This window comes from Sminthopsis crassicaudata, chromosome 2, assembly GCF_048593235.1.
Source record: "Sminthopsis crassicaudata isolate SCR6 chromosome 2, ASM4859323v1, whole genome shotgun sequence".
Taxonomy (NCBI): Eukaryota; Metazoa; Chordata; class Mammalia; order Dasyuromorphia; family Dasyuridae; genus Sminthopsis; species Sminthopsis crassicaudata.
Window position 1 is genome coordinate 398539038 of NC_133618.1, and position 15135 is coordinate 398554172.

Consider the following 15135-nt stretch of genomic DNA (forward strand, 5'->3'; position numbering starts at 1 on the left):
AAGCATTTGATAAAATCCAACATCTATTCCTAATAAAAACACTTGAGAGTATAGGAATAAATGAACTTTTCCTTAAAATAATCAGGAGCATATATTTAAAACTGTCAGTAAACATCATATGTAATGGCGATAAACTGGAACCTTTCCCAGTAAGATCAGGAGTGAAACAAGGTTGTCCACTATCACCATTACTATTCAATCTTGTATTAGAAACGCTAGCCTCAGCAATAAGAGTCGAGAAAGAGATTAAAGGAATTAGAGTAGGTAATGAAGAAACCAAACTATCACTCTTTGCAGATGATATTATGGTATAATTAGACAACCCCAGAGATTCTACTAAAAACCTATTAGAAATAATTCACAACTTTAGCAAAGTTGTGGGATACAAAATAATTCTACATAAATCCTCAGCATTTGTATACATCCAACAGCAAGAGATACAAAGAGAAATTCCATTCAAAATAACTGTCAATAGCATAAAATATTTGGGAATCTATCTACCAAAGGAAAGTCAGGAATTATATGAGCAAAATTACAAAACACTTTCCACACAAAGTCAGATTTAAATAATTGGAAAAATATTAAATGCTCTTGGATAGGCCAAGCGAATATAATAAAGATGACAATACTACCTTATCTATTTATTTAGTGTTATAACAAAAAGACTCCCAAGAAACTATTTTAATGACCTAGAAAAAATAACAACAAAATTCATATGGAAGAACAAAAGGTTGAGAATTTCAAGGGAATTAATGGGAAAAAAAAAAAATCAAATGAAGGTGGCCTTGCTGTACCTGATCTAAAACTATATTATATAGCAGCAGTCACCAAAACCATTTGGTACTGGCTAAGAAATAGATTAGTTGATTAATAGAATAGGTTAGGTTCACAGGATAAAGTAGTCAATAACTATAGCAATCTAGTGTTTGATAAACCCAAAGATCCCAACTTTTGGGATAAGAATTCATTATTTAGTATTTCTTTATGCAAAATTTTAAGTTCTGTTTTCTCCTTCCTTCCTTCCCTTCCCCTCTTCCAAGGAAATGCTATCATTCTATTATGAGCTATCATGTAAAACTTACACATTATTTCCTACTACTAGTTTTACCTGGGTAGCTAGGAGGCACAGTGGATAAGAGGCAAGAAGACATCATTTTTGACTTCAAATCTGACCTCAGATACTTACCAGCTGAATGAGCTTGAGCAAGTCCTTTAACCCTGTTTACCTCAGTTTTCTCATATGTGAAATGAGCTGGAGAAAGAAATAGTGAACCACTCCAGGATTTTTGCCAGGAAACCCTCAAATGGGGTCACAAATCGATGCACTGAACAAGTTTAAGATAATTTGTTTTTTTATAGCCTGTATATCCTGTACTCAAACTGATCTTCCTAAAGTGCAAGTCTAATCATTCTCTCCCTCTCTACTTTCCCTAATTTAATTCACTCAAATTTCATTGGCTCATTTTTGCCTCCTGAATCAAATGTAGAATATTCTGGTTTTCAATTCCTCCATAACTTGCCACTATATACTCTGCAAACAACAACCTTTTTGCTATTCCTACTCTGGACATTCTCCATGCCTGAAACTCTCTTCTCACTTCCATCCTGGGGAATCTCTGCCTTCCTTCAGATCTCTCCTAAAGTCCCACCATCTATAAGATGCCTTCCCTGATTTCCCCTTAATGCTTATACCTTCTTTTTATTGAATATTTCTGATTTATCCTGTACTTGATTTGTTTATAGTTGTTTGCATGTTGTCTCCCTCACTATATTATGAGCTTCTTGAGGGTCAGGACTATCTTGTTGCTTTTCTTTGTATCTCCATTAATTGCTTTATGGATCATGTTTGTAGAGAAAAATCAGAACAGAAGGAAAAAAATATGGGAGAGAAAAACCAAAAAGTGAACATAGCATGTGTTGATTTCAATCTCCATAATTCTTTTTCTGGATGCACTTGACATTTTCTATCTAAAGTCTATTGGGATTGCCTTAGAAAAAGATTCTTTTCAAATCTCAAGCTACCACAAAGGAGCTTATATTCTTTTAGAAGATAACCTCCACTCTTGATTATTTTTTGATGTGGTTGTGGTTTCTGTTTTCTAATTTGTTTCATTCCTCCAATTAAATTTTCATATTTATGGAAACCAAATATCCATTCATTTCTCACAATTCCCTCCTCTTTTTTAATGATTTGATTTCCACATTCTTTTATAATCCCTCAAAATTTGGCTAATGTTTTTTCTTACATCCCACTTCAGAGAAGTTTATTAACTCCTGCACAGATCTCTTTATACAGGATGGATAATTAATCCCTGAATTTTCTGCTAATTCTTCTGATAGGAAGTACTAGGAATGAAACTACTACCAATTGTAACACAGTTCCTCCTTTTTACCAGTAACCTTTTGAGAGTCATTCTATTTTCCTATGCCATTATGCTAGTGGCATCTAATTACTTTGCTATTGCCTTCACTGTCCCTTTGATGTAACTTATCCAATAATATTTACTCACCAGAGTAATAATTGATGTGGTTTGAGGACCAACATGATGTGCACAATGTAGATAGCATATGATGGCAGGCACCAAAAATTGGGGTTCAGTCATGTGAAGAATTCACATGGCTATTCTATTTGACAAAAGGTAGATTTATTTAGGGAAGAGGTAAAGACAAAATGAAGGGATACAGTAGACACCAGTGTTGAGGAAAGGGAACCCCAAAAGTTTGGGGTCTCAGACTGGTATTGTAAGATGTCTCAAAAGTCTGCAGGCTTGAACCCATTCCAAGTCAAGGGGCAAAGTTTTACTGTAATTGTAATACCATTACAAGTGGACTAAATAAAGAATTTAGCAAGGGTCCTAAGAGAGAGAAGACCCCTTTATCCAGCTTTCTATCGTGGACATGCTAATTCTATGTCCTAGAGGAGTGGTCTCCGAAATTTGGTTACTGCTAACCAGATCATCAGTCAGCAATGACTTGAGAAGTGGTCTGTTCAGAATCATTGTTGTTCTTAGGTTGGGAGTATGGGAAGTCCCGGAGGCAGACTCCAAAACTAGAAGATTTAGACTTACTTATTGTTAGATCAGAAGCCCCCCTATAATCAGGGGACCACAAAATCATATTACATCACTAGAAATGGTAAATATGAAATGGAATGGGAGAGCATATGAAAGACAAGTTCTTGGTGGGAACTCACAATTACCCAGTAGAAAGGGAGCACCCCATGAGGTTGGTATATTCATGTTCTTGGCAGGCTAAATCCTGAAAGGGACTTAGTACCATAAAAGAGTTAATTAACGATAAAGAGGAAAAAAAAGGGTTGGAAAGCATAGTGGAGTTAGAAGATATGCCATATGGCACAGAGAAAGGGGAAGGGGAAGACACCAGGCTTGCTGTAGCAGACTGACCCAAAGGAAGGCAGAAGCCATGGGAGGACCCATAAATAGATTTTTATAGGGGAAAAATTTAATCTCAGGGACATGACTAGGATTTCTGATAGGGCATGGCAAGGTGAGACTGCTGGAGACTTCTAGAGGGTGGGTTTCAGGGATATAACATAACTTGTATTTCAGACTGGACCACTTCCCCAAAGCATGGGGCCATAGAGGTAAACTGGCCTTTTTGATTAATGACCTCATCAATTCCTCTACTAACTACACCTAACTTTAAATACCTCATCAGTAATGATTCAAATCCAGAACTAGATTCTTAGCCTTGAATTCATCAGTTACTATTCTTGACTTAATGCTTCTTGCATCAGTTTTACTTTCTTCATCAAATGCCAGACTGGATCCGTGGGCAAATGCCCACTCACTTCCCAGGCAAAGCAGGCATGAGAGTCCTACCTCCACAATACCACCCAATATTTGCTTGGGGTATGCTCATCCTTGAGAAATTGCTAAAACTACCCTCAGTTACATTCCAGACATGCCACTGCATGTCAGGGGTCCTCAAACTACAGCCTGTGGGCCAGATGTGGCCTGCTGAGGATGTTTATGCAACCTGCCTGTGGCAAAATCAGACCCAAAGTGATGTTTGCCCTAAACTGGCATTAGCAACCCACACTTCCAGCACTGGGCCAAGGGGGCGCAGACAGAGTGTGAGACGCTCCAACAGTCTGAGGGACAGTGAATTTATTTAAAAAAGTTTGAGGACCACTGTCCTAGCTATTGGAATCTTTCACCCTGCACACTGGCATTTTTCAAAATTAAATATTGAGTCTATAGCTAGAGTCCATTTTGGCCATATTAATTTACTATATTGAGATAGTTATCCCTAAAACTAGTTGTCAAAATAAAAGAGGGGTTATAGTTCCAAAGGACAGAACTGAGAGTAGAAATTGCAAAAAGGCATTTTTTAATCCTTACTATTTAGAACTGTTCAAAAATGGAAGAAGCTACCTCCAAAATTGTGAATTCCATATAAATAGGAATGTTCAAGTAGAGGTAGAACGGCCACTTGTCGGGATTGCTGAAAAAAAAATTTCTGCTTCAGATAGAAGTGGGACTAGATAACTTTTGGGGTCTCTTCCAACTCAAATATTTCATTTAAGACACAGCATTTTAATGAATCTGGGCATAGGGTTAAGTTTATCTCTTAAATAATTATGATTTTGTTGAAAATTTTTGGTGGTTTTCTAGAACTTAATACAGTTAATTTGTTTCCTATCAGATTATTTGGGTGATAAGGAATCTTATCTAGACCAAGCCAGACATAATTTTTGAAGAAAAACTTAAATGAACCTCCCTACCATTCAGCCAGAATGTTAGAGATGAGACTTAAACTTGAATCTTCTCTCCAGTCTCTATGCCATCCTCTCTTTTTATGATGGGGAAATCAAAAAATGAATATCACACAATTCATGATCTTGCAAAAATTAAACTACTAGACCCTGAAACTCTTGGTTCACTTTCCACTCACCAGATGAGAGGAATGAACTAGAAACGGTTCCTCTGAATCAAAATATTCAGTTATTCCCTGATGGGCTTTAATATCTTTCATGGATATGTAGAATATCTGTTTAATTTCTCATGCCACTGGAGATTTCTCAAAGCCCAATTAAGCTACTTATAACTAGATTTTGAGAGTCAAAAATTCTAGGACAAGAAAGACATCTTCCATTCCATTATCTCCATAAAACTAATGTTCCTCCTCCCCCTGAGGTGTTCTCCAGAAAACACTAGAGCATTGGTTCATTGCTAGTTTGGAACTCTAGAAAAGCAGCAGATCAAAGAAACATTCTAGGATTCTATATTTTGTGTGATTGTTGAATTTGCTTACCTGTTTGCTCCTCAAAGCAATGGGTTCAGTGAATAGAGTGTTGGCCTAAGTCAGGAACACAACTTGCTGGGTTCAAACATTGCTAATGTGACCCTGGGCAAGTTGCTTAACCCTATTTGCCTTAGTTTCTTAATCTGTAAAATGGGCTGGAGAAGATAGTGGCAAACCACTCTTGTAGCTTTACCAAGGAAACCCCAATGACTGAACAATAGTAATCAAAGGAAAACAAGATCCCTGAGGTAGCGACCATCTCACCTTCATATCTGTGTCTTCAAGCACCTAGCACAACCCTTGGCACACACTAGACTTGATAAAACACTTGAATTTAACTAAATGATCTTTCTGGGACGTGGAGAAGAACCACGCTGCTCCAGGTAGTTCTGGGCCTAGACGTCACTCCAACCCTTGGGGCCTTTCCTCCAGGGTGTTTGGGAGCACTGGGCAATGTTCATGCCATCTGTGAAAAACCCTCCTCCTTATCCGTGGTCTAAGCAGGAGTAAGGCGCCTCTAGTCTGGATGCTGAGGGCTAGGATGCAGTACCACAAAGGAGGTTCTTGTCGCAAGCGAAGGGGGGGGTCTGCTTTGTGCCAGCTGCCCAGAGTGGTTGTTGATAATGCCCTGACTCCCACCATTTGACCCATGGACCTTCCTCCTCGGTGTTTCGTGTAGTCAGATTTATATTTCTGTACGGGATCTCCCTCCTGTTCCATTTTCCTGGGGTGAGAACTGAGAGGATGCAAAAGATGCTCTCCCACCATCCCAAGCTCCGTCTCCTAGGGAACACGTTGCCAAAGCAACGCTCCAGGATGCTGGGCGGAAGGAGTGGGTGTGTAAGAAGGAGGTGTTTCTGTAGCCGGAAGGAAACCAGGACGTCATTGCTCGCCGCAGGGGCTGCTGGGATCGCAGCGGTCCCGCCCCGGGGGCGGGCGCCGCGGCTCCTATTTCCGCCGGCAGCGCTGTGGCTGCCGCCACTTCCAAGATGGCGACGTCTCTGGGCTCCAACACCTACAACAGGCAGAACTGGGAGGACGCGGTAAGTGGCCCGCCTCGGGATCCGGACTCCGGGAGTCGCGGGGCTGGACGGGAGCGAAACGACGGCGGTCCGCCCGCCTGGGACGGTGGCGGGAGTGGGGTGGGGGACGAGGCCGGGGCGCCTCTGGCCTGAGGGAAGGAGGCCTCGATCCCCGGAGCTCGTGGGCCTCGCCGGCGGGAGCGAGTCCGCGGCCTCGGAATCCCCACGGAGGCGGGGGCCATTGAGCACTCGCGGCGCGCTTCCCACTTCCCCTCGGCCGGGAGGTGTTGGCCCGGTCCTGGGGAGCTCGCGCCTTGCACGGGGAAACTGAGGTCCGAGCCCCGCCTGGGTGTGTGCACGGGCGCGACCCCCTTCTTGCCGGCCCTCCCCGAGAATGAATGAGGATGCGGCGAGGGGAAGGAGGGCACGGCTTGACCCGGCCTTCTGTGTTTTGCCTTTGCCCAGGACTTCCCTATTCTGTGTCAGACGTGCCTTGGAGAAAATCCTTACATCCGGATGGTAAGTGAGAAGGGCCCAGAGGTCCCCTGTTGTTACCCGGCGGCCGAGGGTCTTGTCAGCTCCATTCCGCTCATTGTTAAGCTCCTCTCTGGAAGGTGACAGGATGGTATAGAGCCCCTTACCGTTTGCACTGGAGCTCGCATTTCTTTCGTACTTCCAGGTGAGAAAACATTTTTCTCACAGACTCTGGGAGCAAATGGCGGGACGGGAGGAAGTCCGAGTCTGGTCCTTCACACCGTACCCCAGCCTCCATCCAGCACTGTGCCTCTGTGAATAGTGCCTTGTGCCCCCCGGTGGTAGTCTCCCCTGTCTCAGGAACCCTTCTCTGGGAATCACCTACGTGGGGGCGAAAAGCACTGTCGCCAGTACTGTGGGGGATGTGAGGCTGTTGTCTCCATGGTTAGCCATAGCTTCCTAACGGAGGTGGTCATGGGATCAAAGGGCAGAAAGAGGAAGAGATCTTCAGAGTGGGAGATTTTTGTATTGAAGTGGGTTTTGGATGCTGATCATTCACATATGCATAAAGTTTATAACATCGTCCTCACAAAACACCATCAGGTAAGTCTGGCAAGTAACACCTCCATTCAGATTCCTCTCAGTGCAGATGGGTATTTCTTCTGCAAGCTCGGGGTGATGAGTTGCCTAAGACAGTCTGGTATCAGAGGCCTTCAGGCAGCTCACTGCCCCTGCAGATGGCAAGAAAAGATGTTCAACAGCACACTATGGGCAGTGTTAATTTGAGGTTCTTCTAAGAGGATATGGGTCCTGGCAGAAATCCTTCTGTTTAAGTTTGATTCCACTGCTCCCAGACACTGAGAAATTAATAAATAAGTTACCTAAGATCAAACAGCCAGTAGTGGTCAGAGACAGAATTTAAACCCAGGCTTTTACTCAGAAGCACCCCGCAATACAATTATTAGGCTTTTTTTTTTTTTTTTTTTTTAATTTTATTTACAACTTAAATGCAAAATAAGAAAAAGAAAGAAAAATCATTGTGTACCTGGCAGAAAACAGGGAGGATTCAAAATATGTAACAATAAATTTCATTTTGAAGAAAACGTATGTAATAGTAGAAGACGTATTCACAACTATCCATCTTTGCTTCCTTGTAGTTTTTCTTATGCCAGTTTTTTTATTCACTGTTGTACTTAATTTTGTTGGATATAATATTTTTGGCCACAAGCTTAGTTCTTTTGATTGTCAGTATGTAGTATTCCAGGACCTATGGTCTTTTATTGTAGCCTATGATAAATCCTGTGTACTTGTAATTGTAGCTCCAGAATATTTGTATTGGGGTGGGGTTTTTTTTAGCTTGTAAGATTTTCTCTTTGAACTGGAGTTTCAAAATTTAGCAGTGATGTTCCTGTTTGTTTTTCTTGTTTCACAATCCCTTCTGTTTTTTCATTCTTTATATTTTATTTTAAAGAGTCATTTTTCTTTTTAAAACTCTGGATCTCCTTTTCTAGTTGGTTGACTTTTCATAATTTTGTTGTTTTTCTTGAATTGTTTTTTTCTCAATCTCATTTGATTTCCAAACTTTGGTTTTTGGGTTTTTTTGTTTGTTTGTTTGGTTTGGTTTGGGTCTTTTTTTTTTTTTTTTTTTGAGTTCTATAAATTCTTTCTGGGCAGGCAACCAATTAACTAATGTTAATTCTTTGGAGTAGGAGAGGCTTTTTATTTTAACTTCAGTATCCTTCTTTGAAAACGAACCCCATCTTCACCATTCTCATAGTAACAATGGTTGGATTTTTTTTTTCTCCTTTTTCTGTTTTGTTTTTTTTTTTTTTTTTTTTTTTTTTTTTTGTTGTTGTTGTTGTTGTTGTTGTTTTTAAATATAAGAATTTATTAACATAATTATATCTAGTCTTGAGGTGGGGAGATGGTGCCATTGACTTCACTTTACCTTTTTCCTCTGGTCTAGACCCCCAAAACCAAGAACACCACCTTCCTGCAAGTATCACAGCCAGCAGTTTTTGGAACCCTACTGTTTCTGCCCTCAGTGGGTATGCTGCTTCCTTCTTGGTCTCAGCAGCACAGCTGATTCTGGTATTCCTTATCAGCAAAGAATTTCCCTCAATTTTCTAGGAGTCAGATCTCTGACCCTCCATGTTGTTTAGGAGGTGAAAGTTCTTGTGGTTCTGGCTAAGGCTGCCTTCAAACCCAGATGGCCCCACTGCTCTTCACACTTTTTGTTTTGGGGAAGGTAGCTCAGAGGTGTTTACACTAATTATGGATTAAACCTCCCATACTGAGGTCGTCTTCTTTGTTTGTCTCTGTCCTGTTCCAGTCTTATTTGTTTTTCACTGGTCTCTGTTCACCCTGAGGAGAAGTTGTGCTTTGTTTGTGGGGGAAATCTGGAGGGCTTGGAATTTACTGACCTAGTCTGTCATATTCCCAGAATCCTCCCCCATTAAGCATTTATTAAGCACAAGCTATGTGCCCAGCATTGTGCTGAGTACTAGGAATTCCAAGAAAGACAAACTAATCCCTTCCCCCAGGTAATTCACAGTCTACTGGGTGAGATAACATACAAATTATATAGAAACAAGTTATATACAGAATAAATAGGAAATAATCAGCAAAAAGAAAACACTATAGAATTATGAGAAAGGCTCCTATAGAAAGTGGAATTTTAGCTGGGGCTTGAAGGAAGCCTTAAGATGATGAGGGAGAGCATTTCAGGCACAAAAGTCAGCCAGTGAAAATGCTCCAAATCAGGGAGTCTTGTTCAAAGAACAGCCATTGAATCAAAGAATATTATAGGGAAAAAGAAGATATAAGAATGGAAAGGGGGGGAGGGCACTAGGTTATAAAGAACTTCCAACTTCAAATAATTTTATAATTGATCCTGGAGGTGATAGGAAACTACTAGAGTTTATTAAGTATAGGGGATCAGGAGTATGTGACATAGTACGACTTGTGCTTTAGGAAAATCTCTGGCAGCCACTGAAGGTATGGAGAAAGACTTGAGGCAGGCAGACTCACCAACAACTACAGCAGTACTCCAGGTATGGAGTGATGAAGGCTTGCACCAAGAAAGGTGGCAGTGTCAGAAGAAAGAATGGGGCATAGTGGAGAGATGTTGGAAGGATGAAATTGGCAGACCTTGATTATAACTTAGATTCAGGAGTTGTGTGAAAGTGAAGAAAGGAAGCTGAATCCTGAGTTTCAAGCTTGGGGGCCTGGAATAATGGCAATATTTTTCTTACTATCAATAGCAAATGTTGGAGTCAATCCTTACATAGGGCAACTGAGGGAGGAGGTTTGTTCTCCTTTGCCGCGGAGAGAACATATGATAGTTTTCATTTTTAGCAAGGTATAAAAATGAAAGGGGCTGCCTCAGAAGATGATGAGTTTGCTATAACGGAACATTAAGCAGAAGCTGGGTAACTTGTCAGAGTTGTTATGGAGGGAAATCTTTTAAGGTGAGATTCTCTGATCCTAAATCTCTGTTCTTGACATCTGTCCATCACTTCTACATTTCTAGATGCTTGTTGAATGTTGCCACCTAGATATTGCTTATAGGGTAAAATTCAGTGTATCTGACTCATTTTTCCTGCCCACTCCTCTCCCAAACCTGAGCACCCTTTTTATCTCCCTACTTCTTTATTGAGACATCATCCTTCTAGTCACTCAAGTTTAAATTCTTGCAGTCTTTTTTTTTTTTTAAACTCCTTCCTCACCCTACCTCCCCAGTTAGTTGCCATGCCTTCTCAATCTTGCCTCTAAAATCTCTTGTATTCCTTTCTCTTCTCCTTTCCACTGTAGTTAACACCATGTTAGTTCATGACCGTATTACCTGGACTAGCATAGTAACCTTTTAACTGGTCTTCCAATATCTTGTGCTTACTTTCTTCAGTCCATTTTCTTAATGTACAAGCCTGATAACATCAGTCCACTGTCCAAACAACTTTGGTGACTTTACACTAATTGTGTGGTGCACAGGAAAGCACATTGACTTAAGAATCAGATATAGGTTTAAATCCCAGTTCTGACATACAATAATTGTGTTACCTTAAGCAGGTAATTTTTTGCAAGCTCAGATTCTTTATCTAAATTTAAAGAAGGAAGTTATACAGGATCTTTAAAGGTCCCTTTCAGTTCTTGTAAGCTAAAAATCTATAAAAGCTCAACTTTTTTTAACCTGGTATTCAAGGTCTCCACAAATAGCCTTCAACATGCTTTCCAAGTTTTCATTTCACACTTAATCCTGATAATTACTCTTTATTCCAGCTCTACTAGCTTTTTAAATTATTTATCTTGCCACTGTTTTTCATACCCAAAGTGAATTCTTTTTCCCCCGCTCAACTTCTTGAAACTCACTTCTTCCTTCAACGTCCAATTCTTGTTTCTTTTTTATTCTTTCAGCTAAGTATTCTCTCTTTAATCTCTTAACAGCTTTTTGGACCTTGTATATTTTAATTTATGTTTCAGTCTTTGTGTACTTGTCTTCTCTCACTTGATTGTAATAATTAAAGCTAAATTATTATCTCATTAATCTTCACAACCACCCTGAGAAGTAGGTGCCTGTTTTTATTGTGTTAATTGATCAGTAATATAGGACAAGTACTTTTAGCTGACTTTCCTTTGGTATTTATTAATTTGCTTTGAACTATCCAAAGATTTATACATTTTCCCTATCATTCTGAGCAAAGACATAAATTACTCACCTCATAGGGTTGTGAAGAAAGTGTTTTACAAATCTAAAAGTGCTATGCAGCATGAATTATTGTCATTGTTTTTACTATTATTATTTTTATACAGTGTATGGTTAGCTTTATCTTTAACCACGTTGTAGGGTGTTTGGCACATAGCTAAATAATGCTTCTTGGTTCCATGATTGGTTGATTAGGAACAGGGAGATACTAACTGGACCATCCGTATAGGATTAGAACCTAGAACCTTCCCTCTTCCCCTTTTGGTGGAGTAAAACTAATGGGAGAATTCAATTTATAACCATGGGAATAACAAAGGGGGATGTATTGCGGTAGTGTAGTAATGGATTTGACAGGACTTGACAGCTAATTGGATGTGTGGGATGAGGGAAAGGGAGAAGAAAGGTATAACAGCAAAATTATGCGCATAGGAAAGAATAGTGTTGCCACTGACAGAAATAGGGACATCAGAAAGGAGCAGTTTTTAGGCCAAAGATTGTTCTTCTTTAGATAATATACTGAATCTAAGCTATTGAGGGGAAGAATATCAAGTTGTAGTGATCCAGTAACTAATTAAATATATAATATGGGAAAAGATGTCAGACAGATTGATTTGTTTAGTGTTCCACTTAGGAGTGACAGTTGAAATCATGAGAGTGCAAAATGTAAAGTATAGAGAGAAAGGAATTGAAAACAGTTGGGTGTGGGAGGAGTGGATATAGGATATAGAAAGCAAGAAGAGCTATCTTAGGAGATAAAGGCAAAAGAAACGAATGAAATACCTAGGAAGCCAGAGAAAGAGAGAGACAGACAAACAATTATAAAGCATAAAATTACTTAACAATGTGAAGACTGAAAAAAAAATACTCTGTAGTGTTAACAAAGAAGACAGTTGACCTTTCAAAGAGCTATTTTTATATAATGTTAGGGACAGAAGCAAGATTACAAGGAACTAAATAGCGATTACACCTGTGGAAAATTGGGTCCAAAAATGAAGTTTTGTTGTTATTGAAGCATTAAGTGACCCTTGGTTTCTTGAAGTTAGATCCTTAACTTACTAAGAATTAATTAGGATTAGATAGAACTATCAATTAATTCAAACAAGTATAAATTATCCCTCTTTCTTCCTATTCCCCCTTTATGTCTTTGGAGAACTAGGTATCCTAGACACATTTGTTGGGTTGGGTTCTTTCTAATAACTACAATTTTCTTTTATTTCAGACCAAAGAAAAATATGGAAAAGAATGCAAAGTAAGTTTATCTGCATTGGAGAACTTATTCCTATTTTCTAATAAAGTTGCCTTTAAAAATAATAGACTTAGAAAAAATAGAAGTTATTTCTGCAAAGCTTTCCTATACCATTTGTATATTCTTTTTTCTATAGCTTGTCTATTAATGGTGTTGAGTGAAACCAAGGGAACCCTAACTGTCTAAGGGCAAGAATTGGTTCATCTCGTATACAAAAAGGCAACTAGAATTTGGGCTTATTTCTTCTTAGATATGTCCTCTAGAATTGATCATACTTGTTGGGATAAATTAGAATTTATATTTTTCCTTATAGTTAAAAGATTTTTAAAATCAGTAGTTGTTTCTTTGCATTTTCAAGCATTATAAAGCAAGATTATTGAAACATTAAACACCAGCCCAACCCTCTTGGTTCAGAAATTGTTCCAAAGGAGAAGGCCTTGCCTATGATTAGGTAGTTGTACTAGTAGGCCTGGGACTAGGCCAGTAAAGGTCTCTGGCTTTGTGCTCCAGATTTGTGCCAGGCCGTTCACAGTGTTCCGCTGGTGCCCCGGTGTTCGCATGCGTTTTAAGAAGACTGAAGTGTGCCAAACCTGCAGCAAGCTAAAAAATGTATGTCAGACCTGCCTTTTGGACCTAGAATATGGTGAGTTTGTGTTGTCAGATGAACCAACAAGTGCCCTAGAAAATGGTCCCCCTTATCCTTCATCAGTTCTGACCCCATCTAATCTAACCTTGGGGGTTCAGTTCCAGGACCATTCTGAAGAGTCTGGTTTCATCTGATTGATGTCTGAAGGTACAGCTTCTTCTGAGAACATTCTGGACCCACTCTAGATCTCACCTGGCCCTTAGTGGAAGCCCTGGAAGTTATTAGGTCTCAAGGCCAATTCTAGTCCAAACCTCTCAGATATGCACCCTTATAAATGAATTTCCACTAAATGGAATGAATGGTAGGGGAAGTCAGTCCCCTAAGAATTGTTCTTATAGCAGTTACTGTGAGATTTTACATGTACAACTACAACCCAAACCACATCTAAATGTTTTTAAATTTGCCTCATTTCAGCTGAATTCTTAAGATTATTTATTAAAATTTCCATAAAATGGACTTGATGCTGTCATGATCTCACTGAGGTTATGAGAACTTCAAAAACAGCCACTTTAGAGAGCTATTTTGGTTTAAGTTGAACCTTTTCTGATCCCCTTCTCAGCTAGTAGTCTCTCCCACCCCTAAATTCTTGCACTTCTCGCTGCATTTTTTAAAAATCATTTTTGTATGTGTCTTATTTCTCCTAGACTGGGTAGGAATTTGTTTCCTCACATTGCCTTATCTGTAAAAGAGGTATTCAAATATTTGTAGAATGAGTAAATGAAGGAAAATAACTTGTCAGAAGATTAAGTAGACCTAGAGATGCTAAGAAAAGGCAATGCTTTTGATAATGCAAGTGAGTTTTGGAAGCAGTTGGAGTATCAGCATTTTGGAGAGTAGAGCATAGAGTTGTAACACTCAGAATGAGTGCCTTTGTCCATGTGTCAAGCTGGCAACTTTTGGGAGGAGTAATATTTGTCTTATTATCATTGGTGTCTAATTATTCAAGGACCTACTTTACCAGCTTGATAGCACATCATTCTTCTCATACTTCATTCCAGCCAAACTTTGAACTTATCATTCCATCTCCGACCTCTCTTCATTCATATAAGCCAAAATGTCAGAAATGCAGTCCTTCAAATCCCTTCAAAGTTCAGCTCAGGTGAAACTTTTCCTCCATGGATTCTTCTTTGATTCCCCCTAGTTGTTAGCCCTCTATCCCTAATCAGATTACCTTGTATTTACTCATATGTGTAACTACTATATTCTTTAACTAGAATGTAAATTTCTTCAAGGCAGAAACTTAATTCTTGTCTTTTTAGAAGGGCCTGGAGATATATAAGAAATTTAGTTAAAACAAGACAACAAAAAATAATTAGTATGGGATTCAGTTGGTTAATGAAAATTGCTATAATAATAATTTTTTGCTGAATGGGGAGAGAATTTCAAGACCTGTATTATGCATCTAGTATTTTGAGAAGTAGAGAAGACAAGAAATACAGGTAGTTGGAAAAAGTTCTCATACCCTTGGAATTTCTTGATTGTTAAGAATTATGTATATTAGTGGCACAAACCTCTGATTCCTACTACCAGGAATGTTAAGACTGGTGAATTGTTGAGCTTAGAAGTTCTGAGCTAAAGTAGGCCTAAAACCAACCAGGCATCCATGGTAAGTATGGCACTAATGTGGTGAATTCCTTGGGAGTGTACAGAAAGATACCAGACTGCCAAAGAAGAAATGAATTAGCCAACATCTAAAACAGCAGGTCAAAGCTCCCGTGTCAGTCAGTAGTTGGATCAAGCCATGAGTGGGCACTGTACTTCTGACTTGGATGAAATA

General features: G+C 39.4%; 1 protein-coding gene across 4 annotated transcripts in view; it reads left to right on the plus strand.

Moving 5' to 3' along the window:
* The first annotated feature begins 6084 nt into the window (after positions 1 to 6084).
* RBM22 (RNA binding motif protein 22) overlaps positions 6085 to 15135 on the plus strand; it is a 42180-nt gene continuing 33129 nt past the window's right edge. For 2 of the 4 annotated variants that reach the window (XR_012486651.1, XR_012486650.1), the window contains exons 1-4: positions 6094 to 6311; positions 6756 to 6809; positions 12686 to 12715; positions 13223 to 13355. Coding sequence is in view for 1 of the 4 variants with exons in the window: in XM_074291788.1 (XP_074147889.1) it covers positions 6258 to 6311; positions 6756 to 6809; positions 12686 to 12715; positions 13223 to 13355 (271 nt within the window). In the remaining 3 variants the exon portion in view is untranslated. Of the gene's footprint in view, positions 6312 to 6755; positions 6810 to 12685; positions 12716 to 13222; positions 13356 to 15135 lie in introns of all 4 variants that reach the window. The other 2 variants (XR_012486649.1, XM_074291788.1) reach the window with 2 other exon arrangements.